General features: G+C 42.5%; 1 protein-coding gene across 1 annotated transcript; it reads left to right on the top strand.

Moving 5' to 3' along the window:
- On the top strand, positions 21–13,696 carry CDC26 (cell division cycle 26). Its single transcript, XM_005684319.3, has 4 exons — positions 21–217; positions 7,604–7,713; positions 8,171–8,293; positions 13,270–13,696. Exons 3-4 carry the CDS (start codon positions 8,213–8,215, stop codon positions 13,444–13,446), a joined length of 258 nt encoding a protein of 85 aa, XP_005684376.1. The 5' UTR covers positions 21–217; positions 7,604–7,713; positions 8,171–8,212; the 3' UTR covers positions 13,447–13,696.

Here is a 14,040-nt window from a genome sequence, read left to right as displayed (position 1 = left end):
TGGGAGGCGTGGAGCATTATGGGAATCGTAGTAGGAGGGAGTCTGGGCGAGTTGAGAGATGTGATCTGTAGAGCCTCCGAGAGAAGCACGCGGAGGCCAAGGTTCTGCGAAGAGAGAAACTCAGAGGCAGTGTGGGAAGTGTAGTCCAGTTGGCTTAGCGGATGATTCGGGGTGGGCGCCGAGGTTCCGGAAAGGGACTGAACGGGCCTGAAAAGAGGTAGGTGCGGGGAATCGCGCGGCTGCGAACTGAACTCAGGGAGCGAATCGAGGGATTCCGGGGCCTACTGTCGGCTCCCGGCCCGGCCAGGGGCTCTAAGTCCTCCTGGCGCCAAGGCCCATGTTGCCATGGAAACTCTCGCCCTGGACCCTTGAGTGCAGCCCGGGAGCTGCGGCGGGAGTGCTGTTCTCCTCCGCTGTCAGGAAGTTCTCTTGGCAGTTTCTTCTGAGCTGGGTGGGTTTTCGGTGGATTTGGGCAGTGGTGAAACAATAAGTTCAAAGAGCCCTCTAGCGCCGAAGTGAAATAAAGACCAGGCGGAGGAGCCACGCCCCGCTTTTGCTGTCTTCAGCAGGTCTTTCTGTCTTATTCCGAGAGAGATGATGAATGTGAGGCGTCAGGTAAACTGCAAGCAAACAACTTGCACGACTCTGCTGCCCTGGGTGCTGGGGCATCAGAGGCGGACAAGACAAGATTCTTGCCCCCTTGTAGGGCGTGAAAGTGAAAGTGAAGTCGCTCAGTCGTGTCCAACTCTTTGGAACCCCATGGGTTCTCCATCCATGTGATTTTCCAGGCAAGGGTACCGGAGTGGGTTGCCATTTCCTTCTCCTTGTAGGGGGTGGAGATGCTCAAAATATTGATGTTTCCAGAGCTGGAAAGAGCCCCCTCCCCTCCCCTAGGCCTCTTTACGATAATAATGCCTATTTACTGTGAAAAATTCTGAAAGAGATGGGAATACTAGACCACCTGACCTGCCTCCTGAGAAATCTGTATGCAAGTCAAGAAGCAACAGTTAGAACTGGACATGGAACAACAGACTGGTTCCAAATCAGGAAAGGCTTAGTAAAGGCAATATATTGTCACTCTGCTTATTTAACTTATTAGATGCAGAGTACATCATGCAAAATGCCAGGCTGGATGAAGCACAAGTTGGAATCAAGATTGCCGGGAGAAATATCAATAACTCAGATATGCAGATGACACCACCCTTATGGCAGAAAGTCAAGAAGACTTAAAGAGCCTCTTGATGAAAGTGAAAGAGGAGAGTGAAAAACTTGGCTTAAAACTCCACATTCAGAAAACTAAGATCACAGCATCTGGCCCCATCACTTCATGGCAAATAGATGGGGAAACAATGGAAACAGTAACAGACTTTATTTTGAGGGGCTCCAAAATCACTGCAGATGATGACTACAGCCATGAAATTAAAAGACGCTTGCTCTTTAGAAGAAAAGCAATGACAAACCTAGACAGCATATCAAAAAGCAGAGACATTACTTTGCCAACAAATGTCCATCTAGTCAAAGCTTTGGTTTTTCCAGTAGTCATGTATGGATGTGAGAGTTGGACTATAAAGAAAGCTGAGCGCTGAAGAATTGATGCTTTTGAACTGCAGTGTTGGAGGGGGCCCCGGCTCCTGAGCCGGGGCTCAGGATCCAGCCCTGGGAGAGTAACTAAGACCCTGCAAGCCATGTGGTACAGACATTAAGTAAACACTCCAAAAATCTCCCTTCTTTTCTACCCTGTCTGTACCTGAGCCCCCTTGGACAGCAAGGAGATCCAGCCAGTCCATCCTAAAGGAAATCAGTCCTGAATATTCATTGAAGGACTGATGCCACAGCTGAAACTCCAATACTTTAGCCACCTGATGCAAAGAACTGACTCACTTGAAAAGACCTCGATGCAGGGAAAGATTGAAGGCAGGAGGAAAAGGGGACAACAGAGGATGAGATGGTTGGATGGCATCACTGACTCAATGGACATGAATTTGAGTAAGCTCCAGGAGTTGGTGATGGACAGGGAAGCCTGGCATGTTGCAGTCCATGGGGTCACAAAGAGTTGGACACAACTGAGCAACTGAACTGAACTGACTGTTTGCTAAACGCTAGGTTTCATTACAGGAATTTACGCTGCAATGTGACATTCAATCCATATAACAATAGATACAGACCAAAGGAAACAAAGATCTAGTGAAAGGTGAAGCCAGTTGACCAAGATCAGTGGGGATGGAATTAGAATCTCTGCCTCCAATTGTTGTTCAGTTGCTCAGTCATGTCGGACTCTTTGCGAGCCTATGGACAGCAGCATGCCAGGTTTCCCTGTCCTTCACCATCTCCTGGAGTTTGGTCAAACTCCTGTGCATTGAATTGATGATGCTGTCCAATCATGTCATCCTCTGTCATCCCCCTCTCCTGCCTTCAATCTTTCCCAGCATCAGGGTCTTTTCTAATGAGTCGGCTCTTTGCATCAGGTGGCCAAAGTATTGAAACTTCAGCTTCAGCATCAGTCCTTAAAATGAATATTCAGGGTTGATTTCCTCTAGGATTGACTGGTTTGATCTCCTTGCTGTCCAAGGGGCTCTCAAGAGTCTTCTCCAGCACCACAGTTTGAAGGCATCAATTCTTTAGTGATCAGCCTTTTTTATTGTCCAGCTCCCACATTGTATATGACTACTGGAAAAACTATAACTTTGACTATATGAACTTTTATAGGCAAAGTAATGTGTGTGGTTTTTAATATGCTATCTAAGTTTGTCATTGCTTTTCTTCTAAGGAGCAAGTGTCTTTTAATTTCTGGCTGCAGTCACCATCCACAGTGATTTTGGAGCCCAAAATAGTCTGTCATTGTTTCCGTTGTTTCCCCATCTATTTGCCATGAAGTGATGGGACCAGATACCATGATCTTAATTTTTTGAATGTTGCGTTTTAAGCCAGACTTTTCACTCTCTCTGTCACCTTCATTAAGACTCTTTAATTCCTCTTAACTGTCTGCTGTAAGTGTCATCTGCATATCTTAGGTTATTGATATTTCTCCCTGCATTGATTCCAGATTGTGCTTCATCCAGCCTGGCATTTCGCATGATGTACTCTGCATAGAAGTTAAATAATCAGGGTGACAATATACAGCCTTGACATACTCCTTTCCCAGTTTTGAACCAGTCTGTTGTTCCGTGTCCAATTCTAACTGTTGGCTTCTTGACCCGCATATGGGTTTTTCAGGAGGAGGTAAGGTGGTGTGGTATTCCCATCTCTTTCAGAATTTTCCACAGTTTGTTGTCAAAGGCTTTAGTGTAGTCAATGAAGCAGAAGTAGATATTTTTCTGGAATTCTCTAACTTTTTCTATGATCCAAGGCATGTTGGCAATTTGATCCCTGGTTCCTCTGCTTGTATATAAATTCAGCTTGTGCATCTGAAAGTTCTCAGTTTACATACTGTTGAATCCTAGCTTAAAGGATTTTGAGCATTACTCTGGCTAGCATGTGAAATGAATACAATTGTGTGGTAGTTTGAACATTCTTTGGCATTGCTCTTCTTTGGTATTGGAATGAAAACTGACCTTTTCCAGTCCTGTGGCCACTGCTGAGATTCCACATTTGCTCGCATATTGAGTGCAGCACTTTACAGCATCATCTTTTAGGATTTGAAATAGCTCAGCTAGAATTCCATCACTTCCACTAGCTTTGTTCGTAGTGATGCTTCCTAAGGCCCACTTGACTTCACAGTCCAGGATGTCTGGCTCTAGGTGAGTGATCACACCATTGTGGTTATCTGGGTCATTGAGATCTTTTTTGTATAGTTTTTCTATGTATTCTTGCCACCTCTTCTTAATATCTTCTGCTTCTGTTAGGTCCATACTGTTTCTGTCCTTTATTGTGCCTATTTTTGCATAAAATGTTCCCTTGGTATCTCTAATTTTCTTGAAGAGATCTCTAGTCTTTCCCATTCTATTGTTTTCCTCTATTTCTTTACCTTGTTGACTTAAAAAGGCTTTCTTATCTCTCCTTGCTGTTCTCTGGAACTCTGCATTCAAATGGGTGTATCTTTCCTTTTCTCTTTTGCCTTTCATTTCCACAGTTTCCACAGCCGCTTTTTTTCTTAGCTATTTGTAAGGCCTCCTCAGATAACCATTTTGCCTTTTTGCAATTATTTTTCTTTTGATCACTGCCTCCTATACAATGTTACAAACCTCTATCCATTGTTCTTTAGGCACTCTGTCTATTAGATCTAATCCCTCGAATCTATTTGTCATTCCACTCTATATCGTAAGGGATTTGATTTAGGTGATACCTGAATGGCCTAGTGGTTTTCTCTTTGTTCTTCAATTTAAATTTGAATTTGGCAATAAGGAGTTCATGATCTGAGCCGTAGTCAACTCCCAGCCTTGTTTTTACTGACTCTGTAGAGCTTCTCCAGAGAAGCCAATGGCACCCCACTCCAGTACTCTTGCCTGGAAAACCCCGTGGATGGAGGAGCCTGGTAGGCTGCAGTCACTTTCACTTTTCACTTTCATGAATTGGAGAAGGAAATGACAACCCACTCCAGGGTTCTTGCCTGGAGAATCCCAGGGACAGGGGAGCCTGGTGGGCTGCCGTCTATGGGGTCGCACAGAGTCAGACGCAACTGAAGCGACTTAGCAGCAGCAGCAGCATAGAGCTTCTCCATCTTCAGCTACAAAGAATACAATTAATCTGATTTCGGTATTGACCATCTGGTGATGTCCACGTGTAGAATCTTCTCTTGTGTTGTTGGAAGAGGGTGTTTGCTATGACCAGGGAGTTCTCTTGGCAAAACTCTGTTAGGCTTTGTCCTGTTTCATTTTGTGCTCCAAGACCAAACTTGCCTGTTACTCCAGTTATCTCTTGACTTCCTGCTTTTGCATCCCAGTCCCCTGTGATGAAAGGACATCTTTTTTTTGGTGTTAGTTCTAGAAGGTCATGTAGGTCTTCATAGAACCATTAAGCTTCAGCTTCTTCAGCATTAGTGGTTGGGACATGGATTTGGATTACTGTGATATTGAATGGTTTGCCTTAGAAACGAACAGAGATCATTCTGTCATTTTTGCGATTGTACCCAAGTACTGCATTTTGGACTCTTGTTGACTGTGAGGGCTACTCCATTTTCTTCTTCTAAGGGATTTTTCCCCATAGTAATAGATATAGTGGTCATCTGAGTTAAATTCGCCCATTCCAGTCCATTTCAGTTCACTGATTCCTAAAATGTCAGTGCTCACTCTTGCCATGTCCTGTTAGACCACTTCCAATTTACCTTGATTCATGGACCCTGGACTTCAAGATCAAACCAGTCAATCCTCAAGGAAATCAGTCTTGAATATTCATTGAAAGGGCTGATGCTCCAGTACTTTGACCACTGATGCGAAGAACTGACTCCTTAGAAAAGACTCTGATGCTGGGAAAGATTGAATGCAGCAGGAGAAGGGGATGACAGAGGATAAGATGGTTGGATGGCATCGCTGACTCAATGAACATGAGTTTGAGCAAGCTGTGGGAGTTGGTGATGGATGGAAGGCTGGCATGCTGGCGTCCATGGGGTCACAGAGTCAGACATGACTGAGCAACTGAACTGAACTGACTGATGGACCTAACATTCCAGGTTCCTATGCAGTATTCTTCTTTACAGCGTCAAACTTTACTTTCACCACCAGACACATCCACAACTGCATGTTATTTCTGCTTTGGGTCAGCCTCTTCATTACTTCTGGAGAACTGGACACCTACCAACCTGGGCAGTTCATCTTTCAGTGTCGTATCTTTTTGCCTTTTCATAGTGTTCATGGGGTTCTCAAGGCAATAGTGCTGAAGTGGCTTGCCATTCCCTTCTGCAGTGGACCACGTGTTGTCAGAACTCTCCACCATGGCCCGTCTGTCTTGGGTGGCCCTACAGCACATGGCTCGTAGAGTCATTGAGTTAGGCAAGGTTGTGGTCCATGCGGTCAGTTTGGTTAGTTCCCTGTGATTGTGGTTTTCATTCTTTCTGTCCTCTGATGGATGAGGATAAAAGGTTTGTGCAAGCTTCCTGATGCGAGGAACTGGCTGTGGGGCAAACTGGGTCTTGTTCTGGTGGGCAAGGCCATGCTCATCTCCAGAGCAGGCACTTTTGTATGTTACCCTATACTGCTCCCTAGTGGTGAGCTTTTTACAGTTTGCAGAAAGGTTAGAATGTGTCTCAGTTCTTTTTTTCTTTTAAGCATTCTCCACCCTTGGAACTTTGGCCTCCTGTACTTTTTTTCTACATTGGAATCAAGATAATATCTGATTTAGTACAAAGCAATTTGAAATGTGATATGCCAGTGTTTTATATTGGTAAGGGATATTATTTGTGTCTGTCTCAATCTTCGTGGGAGGAGGAGACGTTTCTTCCTTGGTGTATTTCAAAGTCCTGTCTATATCCTAGATACATGTATTAATAATTTGTATCTGTACATATATTTTTGGTTTTTGTTTGTGTGTTTTTTGCTTGGTAAGAAGTGAATTTATTTAGAGAGAAACACACTCTACAGAGTGTGGGCCATCTGAGAAGGCGAGAGGGGCCTATGCATATTTTAAAGGAGCTTTCACTTACATGATTCTCATGTAATCCTCTCCCTGTGGCCTATGTACAGTTTTTATGGGAGGGTGACTTTTTTTTTGTTCCTTCTTGAGGCATGTGGATCTTAGTTCCCCAACCAGGGATCAAACTGGTGCCCACTGCAGTGGACACCCAGAGTCCTAACCACTGGACTGTCAGGGAATTTCCCAGGAGGCTGACATTTATTAATCAAACTGAGCAGCTAAGACTTTATCTGAGCTGCTGCTGCTGCTAAGTCACTTCAGTCGTGTCCGACTCTGTGCGACCCCATAGATGGCAGCCCACCAGGCTCCCCCGTCCCTGGGATTCTCCAGGCAAAAACACTGGAGTGGGTTGCCATTTCCTTCTCCAGTGCATGAAAGTAAAAAGTGAAAGTGACGTCGCTCAGTCCTGTCTGAATCTTAGTGACTCCATGGACTGCAGCCTACCAGGCTCCTCTGCCCTTGGGATTTTCCAGGCAAGAGTACTGGAGTGGGGTGCCATTGTGAAATAGGCGTAATTTTGCCAGCATCATGGAATTTCTGTGCTAAAGTAAACCTGAGAATGTAAAAAGAAGAGTGTGGCACAGTGCTCAAGAAAAGTTCATTCCACTTTCTTTTTGGTTTGGATCTCTCAGTTTATTCAACAGAGCATTTACTAATGGTTATTATAGATGATCTCTACTAGATACCATGAGGATATAAAGATGATGCCATCAACAGGTTTTAAACTCAATTGAGGAGTTTTATTTTCTTCTAAAAGGAAAAAAAAAGCTTTTTTTTTTTTTGTAGCATAAACATTACCTTGGTTTTTCAGATTCCAGAGTGTTCTCTTGAGCCTCTGTGTATATTTATTCTCTCTGCCTGGGATGCCTTTAATCCCCCTTTTCTGCCTGTCCTTCAAAAATCAACTTAGACATCATCTCCTCCACATCCCTGTTCACCCCACTGGGTTGGGTGCCTGTGTGATGCCATTACATTACCCTCATCAAAGTTCTTGCTACAGTATATTGCGGTTTTCTGTTTATGTTTGTTTTCCCCACAGACTGTGACTATGCCTTTTAACTCAGTAGCTGGAGCACAGGAACTGTTGGTTGAATGAATAACCCATCCATTGAAGACCTATTTAGACCTTGAGGATAACCCTGTGAACTGGTGAGTTAGAAGGAGTTTTCATATGATTTCGCAAACTGATTTTAGCATTCAGGAGTGATCATAAGTCTCTCACAATTCCCAGATAGTGTTGGTCAAATCTATTTCCTACTAACTATACTGAATTAAAATTGTGATATGTTAGCTTTATTCTCTTAGCTAGAATATTTCTCTGGGAATGGCCATGAGATTAAAGTGATTGATGCCTAGAATCCTTTTATAGGCAGCTGGCTATTTTAAATTCTGGAAGAAAGATTTTTGTAATTACAGAGTTGTGGATCTGCGTCATGTAATAAAAACGCGATAATTATATCCCTCAGGACTTAGAAGCCAGTGTGTGATTCCAGATGAGTCTTTTGTATCACCATTTGTTTTTGTGTGCATGCTTACAGACTGATCTTACGTTTGTAGCTGGGATTTATGCCTTACAATTTTTTCTCCTCTCTACCATTTTTAACAGCTAAGAGTTTACTGGATCTGCCCTTATAGTGTTGATTTCATTATGCTGCGACGAAAACCAACCCGCCTGGAGCTGAAACTTGATGATATTGAGGAGTTTGAGAGCATTCGAAAGGACCTGGAGGTAAGAGTACAACTTTCAAACCCTTAGGAATATTTAAAACAGTAACCCTTAACTTTTGAACTCCAGATTCTCACACCAACAGCTTGTTTGAAATCTCTATTTGGATGCTTTACAGGCATCTTAAACATAATGTATTAGCTTCCTGTGTCTGCTGTAATGAATTTCCACAAACTTGGTGGTTTCAAACAACAGAAATTTAGGCTTTCACAGTTCTGCAGGCAAGCAATCTGAAACCAGTATCACTGATCCAAAATCAAGATGTCACCAGGGCTGTGCTCCCTCCAGAGACCGTGGGCGATGGTTCTGTTCCTTGACTGTTGCAGCTTCTGGTGGCTGCTGGCATTCCTTGACTTGTGGCCACATCAGTCCGGTGTCTCTGTCTGTAATCACGTTGTCTTCTCTGCCTGTCACGTCTCCCTGTGCCCTCTCTTACAAGATACATGCATTGGCATTAAGGGCCCACCCGCATATTCCAGGGAAATGTCCCCATCGCAGCATCCTTAACTGAATCACATCTACAAAGACCGTTTTCACATACAAGGCAACAATTACAGGATCCTGCCGCCTATGGGGTTGCACAGAGTGGGGCACGACTGAAGTGACTTAGCAGCAGCAGCAGCAGCAGCAGCAGCAGCCTTGGAGGTCATTATTCAGTGTACTACACTTAATATGTTAAAACAAAAAACTCTTGATATCTTCCTCGAACCATTTTCACCTCAGTATACTCTATGTCAGTATCTATATAGTTGCTCTCGCCATAATCCTGAGAGTCAGTCTTAAGTTCTCCCTTTCCCTCACCTTTTATGTTCAATTTTTTCCATAAATCCTTTGGTTCTACCTCGAGAATATTTCTAGTATCTACCCATAACTTTTTTATCTCCACTGTTAGAACCCTGTTCCAATAACCATTATCTCACTGCACAATTCGAGTAGCATCCAAGTTGTCTCTCTGCGTCCATTATTGTATTTTCAATCCTTTCTCCATTAGGTATCTATATAAAGTGATCTTTAAAAAATTTCAGCTCATGTTATTCTCATGCTTGAAAGTCCTCAGTGGTTTCCTGAACCTGGAATAAAGCCTCAGTTCCTTGTCATGCCTCCAAGTGTTTGTGTGTTCTGGCCCCTCTCAGGTCTCATCTGCCACTCTTGCCTTGCCCTCTGCACCCTAGGCACATTGGTTTTCCTTTATGTCCTTGAACATGCCAAACTGTTTATAACTCGTGGCCTTTGCACTTGTTATTTTCCCCTGCCTGGAGTCTTTCCTCTTTCCTCATGTCTCAGTTTGAATGTGACCTCCTCAGTCTGAGAGGCCTCTTCTGACCCTGTCCAGCTTCGGTGTTTCATTCCTACCCGTGCTCTCTCCATCTCATTAGGATCTCTCAGAACACTTTATTCTTTTATTTCATAGCACTTATTATAATTTACAATGATTTGTTTATTGTAAAATCACTTACATTAGGAACATTGATTGTAAAAATCATGCCTGTCTTCTCCACTGTTGAGTTCCTAGCATCTAGTAGGAGTTCAATGTGTATTTTTTAAGCATAGCCTTACCACACGGTATTAGATGTCAATCAGTAAGACTTAAATTCCTTACTGGCTTTTGGAATAAAGTACAAATTCCTTAGGATGACATAAAAGGCCCTTTTGATCTGGTCCTTGGTCATCTCTCCACCTTATCTTCTCCTGACAAGTTATCTTTAATTTCAGTGTCAATAAACACTGTGCACTCTTTCCCTGAAAGTCCCTTATGGTTTAAACTTCAGTTGTAAACTTCAGTGTTAGTCTCATACTGAAATTTGAGCTTGCAGAGTCAGCTCCCCATTGAGTTACTTTTTTTTTAATTGAGTTAATTCTTATGACTGAGTAGTGTTTCATGGTGTATCTAGACAGATGTAGATACAGATACACCGCATCTGCGTTATCCATTCATCTGTCATGAGGCACTGAGGTTGTTTCCATATGTTGGCTATTGTGAATGACGCTGTGATGAGCATGGTGGTGAACTCATCTTTTTGAAATAATGTTTTCATTTTCTTTGGATATATACCCAGGAGTGGAATTGCTGGATCATATGGGAGTTCTACTCTTAACTTTTTGAGAAATCTCCATTCTGTTTTCCTTACTGGCTGTACCAGTTTACATTCTCACAATGTGTGGTTTCCTTTTCTCCACGTCCTCTCTAACACCTATTATTTCTTCTCTTTTTGATAATGGCCATTCTAATGAGCATGAGATGATATCGCATTGTCGTTTTGATTTGCATTTCTCTAGTAATTAGTGATGGCACCCCACTCCAGTACTCTTGCCTGGAAAATCCCATGGATGGAGGAGCGTGGTAGGCTGCAGTCCATGGGGTCGCTAAGAATCGGACACGACTGAGCAACTTCCCTTTCATGCATTGGAGAAGGAAATGGCAACCCACTCCAGTGTTCTTGCCTGGAGAATCCTGGGGACGGGGGAGCCTGGTGGGCTTCCGTCTATGGGGTCGCGCAGAGTCGGACACGACTGAAGCGACTTAGCAGCAGCAGCAGCAGCAGTAATTAGTGATGTTGAACATCTTTTCTTATACCTGTTGGTCATCTGTCTGTCTTTGGAAAAATGTCTATTCAGATTCTTGGGTCATCTGTTTTTTTGTTGTTGAGTTGTAAGAGAGTTTTATATATCTGGGGTATTAATCCCTTATCAGATAAATTATTTGCAGCTATTTTCTCCTGTTTAGTATCCGGTCTTCTCATTTTGTTGATGGTTTCTTTTGCTGTGCCAAAGACTTATAGTTTGATAGAGTCCCATTTATTTTTCTTTTGTTTCCCTTGCCTGAGGAAGGCATACCACCTATGTTTTCTTCTAGGAGTTTTATTGTTTGAGGATGTCTTATAATAAAGTCTTTAATCCATTTTGAGTTAATTTTTGTGTAGAAGGCAGTGGCACCCCACTCCAGTACTCTTGCCTGGAGAATCCCATGGACGGAGGAGCCTGGTTGGCTGCCGTCTATGGGGTCGCACAGAGTTGGACATGACTGAAGCGACTTAGCAGCAGCAGCAGCATGATGCAAAATAGTGGTTTAGCTTCATTCTTCATTGAACAGCATTGGCTGTTCAATTTTCTCAGCAGCATTTATTTAAGAGACGGTCCTTTCTCCATTGTATGTTTATTGCTAAGTCACTTCAGTCATGTCCGACTCTGTGCGACCCCAGAGATGGCAGCTCACCAGGCTCTTCTGTCCCTGGGATTCTCCAGGCAAGAACACTGGAGTGGGTTGCCATTTCCTTCTCCAATGCATGAGAGTGAAAAGTGAAAGTGAAGTTGCTCAGTCGTGTCCGACTCTTTGAGACCCCATGGACTGCAGCCTACCAGGCTCCTCCGTCCATGGGATTTTCCAAGCAAGAATACTGGAGTGGGGTGCCACTGCCTTCTCTGATGTTCTTTGCTACTTTGTTGTAAATCAGTTATCTGCATATGTGAAGGTTTATTTCTGGGCTCTTAGTTCTGTTCCATTGATCTGTGTCTCGTTTTCTGCCAATAGCATGCTGTTTTGATTACTGTGGCTTTGTAGTGTAATTTGAAATCAGGGAATGTGATACCTCCAGCCTTGTTCTTTTTTTTCAAGATTGCTTTGGCTCCTTGGGGTCTTCTGTGGTCCTATACAAATTTTAGGAATTTTTGTTCTATTTCTGTGAAAAATGTTGTTGGGATTTTGATGGGGATTGCATTGAATCTGTAGATTGCTTTAGGGAGTATAGACATTTTAACTGTCCTATCCATGAGCATAGAATACCTTTTCATTTCTTTGTGTCTTCAGTTTCTTTCAACAATGTCTCATTTTTAAGTGTACAGGTTTTTTTACCTCCTTGGTCAAATTTATTCCTAGATGTAAATTTATGCCCTGATATTTTTGTTCTTGTTTTTAATCTTTTTACTACAGATAGTTATTTAGTGGGTTTCACTTGTTTTAGAGCAACTTTGGAGGGAGGAATAGTTTTTGTTCTGTGCTAGAATGGAACAGAAAACCTGGTATTTTACTTGTTACTAAAATTAGTTTAATTACATTTTGCTGACTCTGGATTTTGAAATAGTCAGCAGTTGTACACAGTTGGAAGCCTTTTCAATGATTTCATTTTAGTTGGATATTCTGAATTTCTCACAGCTTATAAAATGATATCATCCTGTGCCTTTTAGAACTTGTCTTGACAAAAGTGTTTAGGGAGAGCTTTTCTAATGTTATGTAGGTAGTATAACCTAGAGAGTAACTCAGGAAGGTCATTATGTATTTATATATATATAAAGTAATACCTCACTGATGCACTATATATTTTGATGCTGGCATTTAAAGGCTCCCAGTTCAGCAGTGGTGAAGAATAGCAGTAAGTGGTGAAGAATAGCAGTGATTCCAGGGATTGGGATTGGTGTAGGGGAGCTGTTCTTCTAATAAGGAACTCTCAGGTAGGGTAGTTGTAGGATGTTAGTTTCTCTCTTTGAAAGTGATCAAACTGAGACATTGACTGTGAATTCTGTAGGAACTTGTGGCTGGAGCCAAACCTTTTATCTGAAAACAAAAATGAATTCCCCAAGTCAGACAGACCTCATGATAAGATAGCACAAACTTTCTATTCTCGTGTTACATTTAATCTCATGGTGTTATCTGTTAATTTCTGGTGGTTATTGTTTTACCAGTCACGTTGATTTCCATCTATTGTGTGGACTTTGCTCTGTCATAGCCCTGATTCATCTTCTATTTTAATGGTCTATTTCCCTTTTAGACTGTGATATCCTGGAAGGTAGGGCTTACATCTTTTATCACTGCATCCTCTTATATCCTCTCGGACCCCTAACCATCTAAACCTAGGATTTCAGCTTATTGTTGTGTAATCCCAAACCCTATCCTTTTCCCTAATGCCTAAAACATTGTAGGTGCTAAATAAATGTTTGTTAATGAATAGAATATTGCCTTAACACGAAAACATTTAAACTTTCAGACACGTAAGAAACAAAAGGAAGATGTGGACATTGTAGGAGGCAGTGATGGAGAAGGTGCCATTGGACTCAGCAGTGATCCCAAGAGCCGGGAACAAATGATTAATGATCGAATTGGTTATAAACCCCAACCAAAGCCCAACAATCGTTCATCTCAATTTGGAAATTTTGAGTTTTAGAGGTGGATTTTCTTGTGTGCCAGAGCCCTGGAATGGAGTACAATGATGGTAGAAACACAAACAAGATTTAGAGAATGGAGTGCTCGAAGTCAGGCAGAATATTTTACCTCCTGCAGAGAAATACTTCTGCGTGAGATTATGGATGCTTAACTTTCACTCTGAAATTCAAACTCTGGTTTGTCTCTGGAAAATTTGACTCGATAAAACTTGTCTGATTTTTGTTTTTAAAAATAAATATATTTTTGGGAAAGTGTGTGACATCCTTAATGAAATATAATAGCACCATTAAATTGCTACATCATTCTTCTCATCTTAATTAAAAGACCCTATGCACAGAATGGGCTTTCTCAGGTGGCTCAGAGGTAAAAGGAGTCCCCCTGCCATTGCAGGAGACGAGAGTCTGATGCCTGGGTCAGGAAGATCCCCTGAAGAATGGCAACCTACTCCAGTATTCTTGCCTGGGAAATCCCATGGACAGAGGTGCCTGGTGGGATACAATCCATGGGGTCGCAAAGAGTCGGACACAACTTAGCAACTACACAACTAACACAGGACACATCCAGTTGATCCCTGTAACTGATTTTCACTTAATTC

The sequence above is a fragment of the Capra hircus genome, chromosome 8 (genome assembly GCF_001704415.2).
Source record: "Capra hircus breed San Clemente chromosome 8, ASM170441v1, whole genome shotgun sequence".
Lineage (NCBI taxonomy): Eukaryota > Metazoa > Chordata > Mammalia > Artiodactyla > Bovidae > Capra > Capra hircus.
Note: the sequence above shows the minus strand (reverse complement) of the source record. Positions and strands in the feature narration are given on the sequence as shown.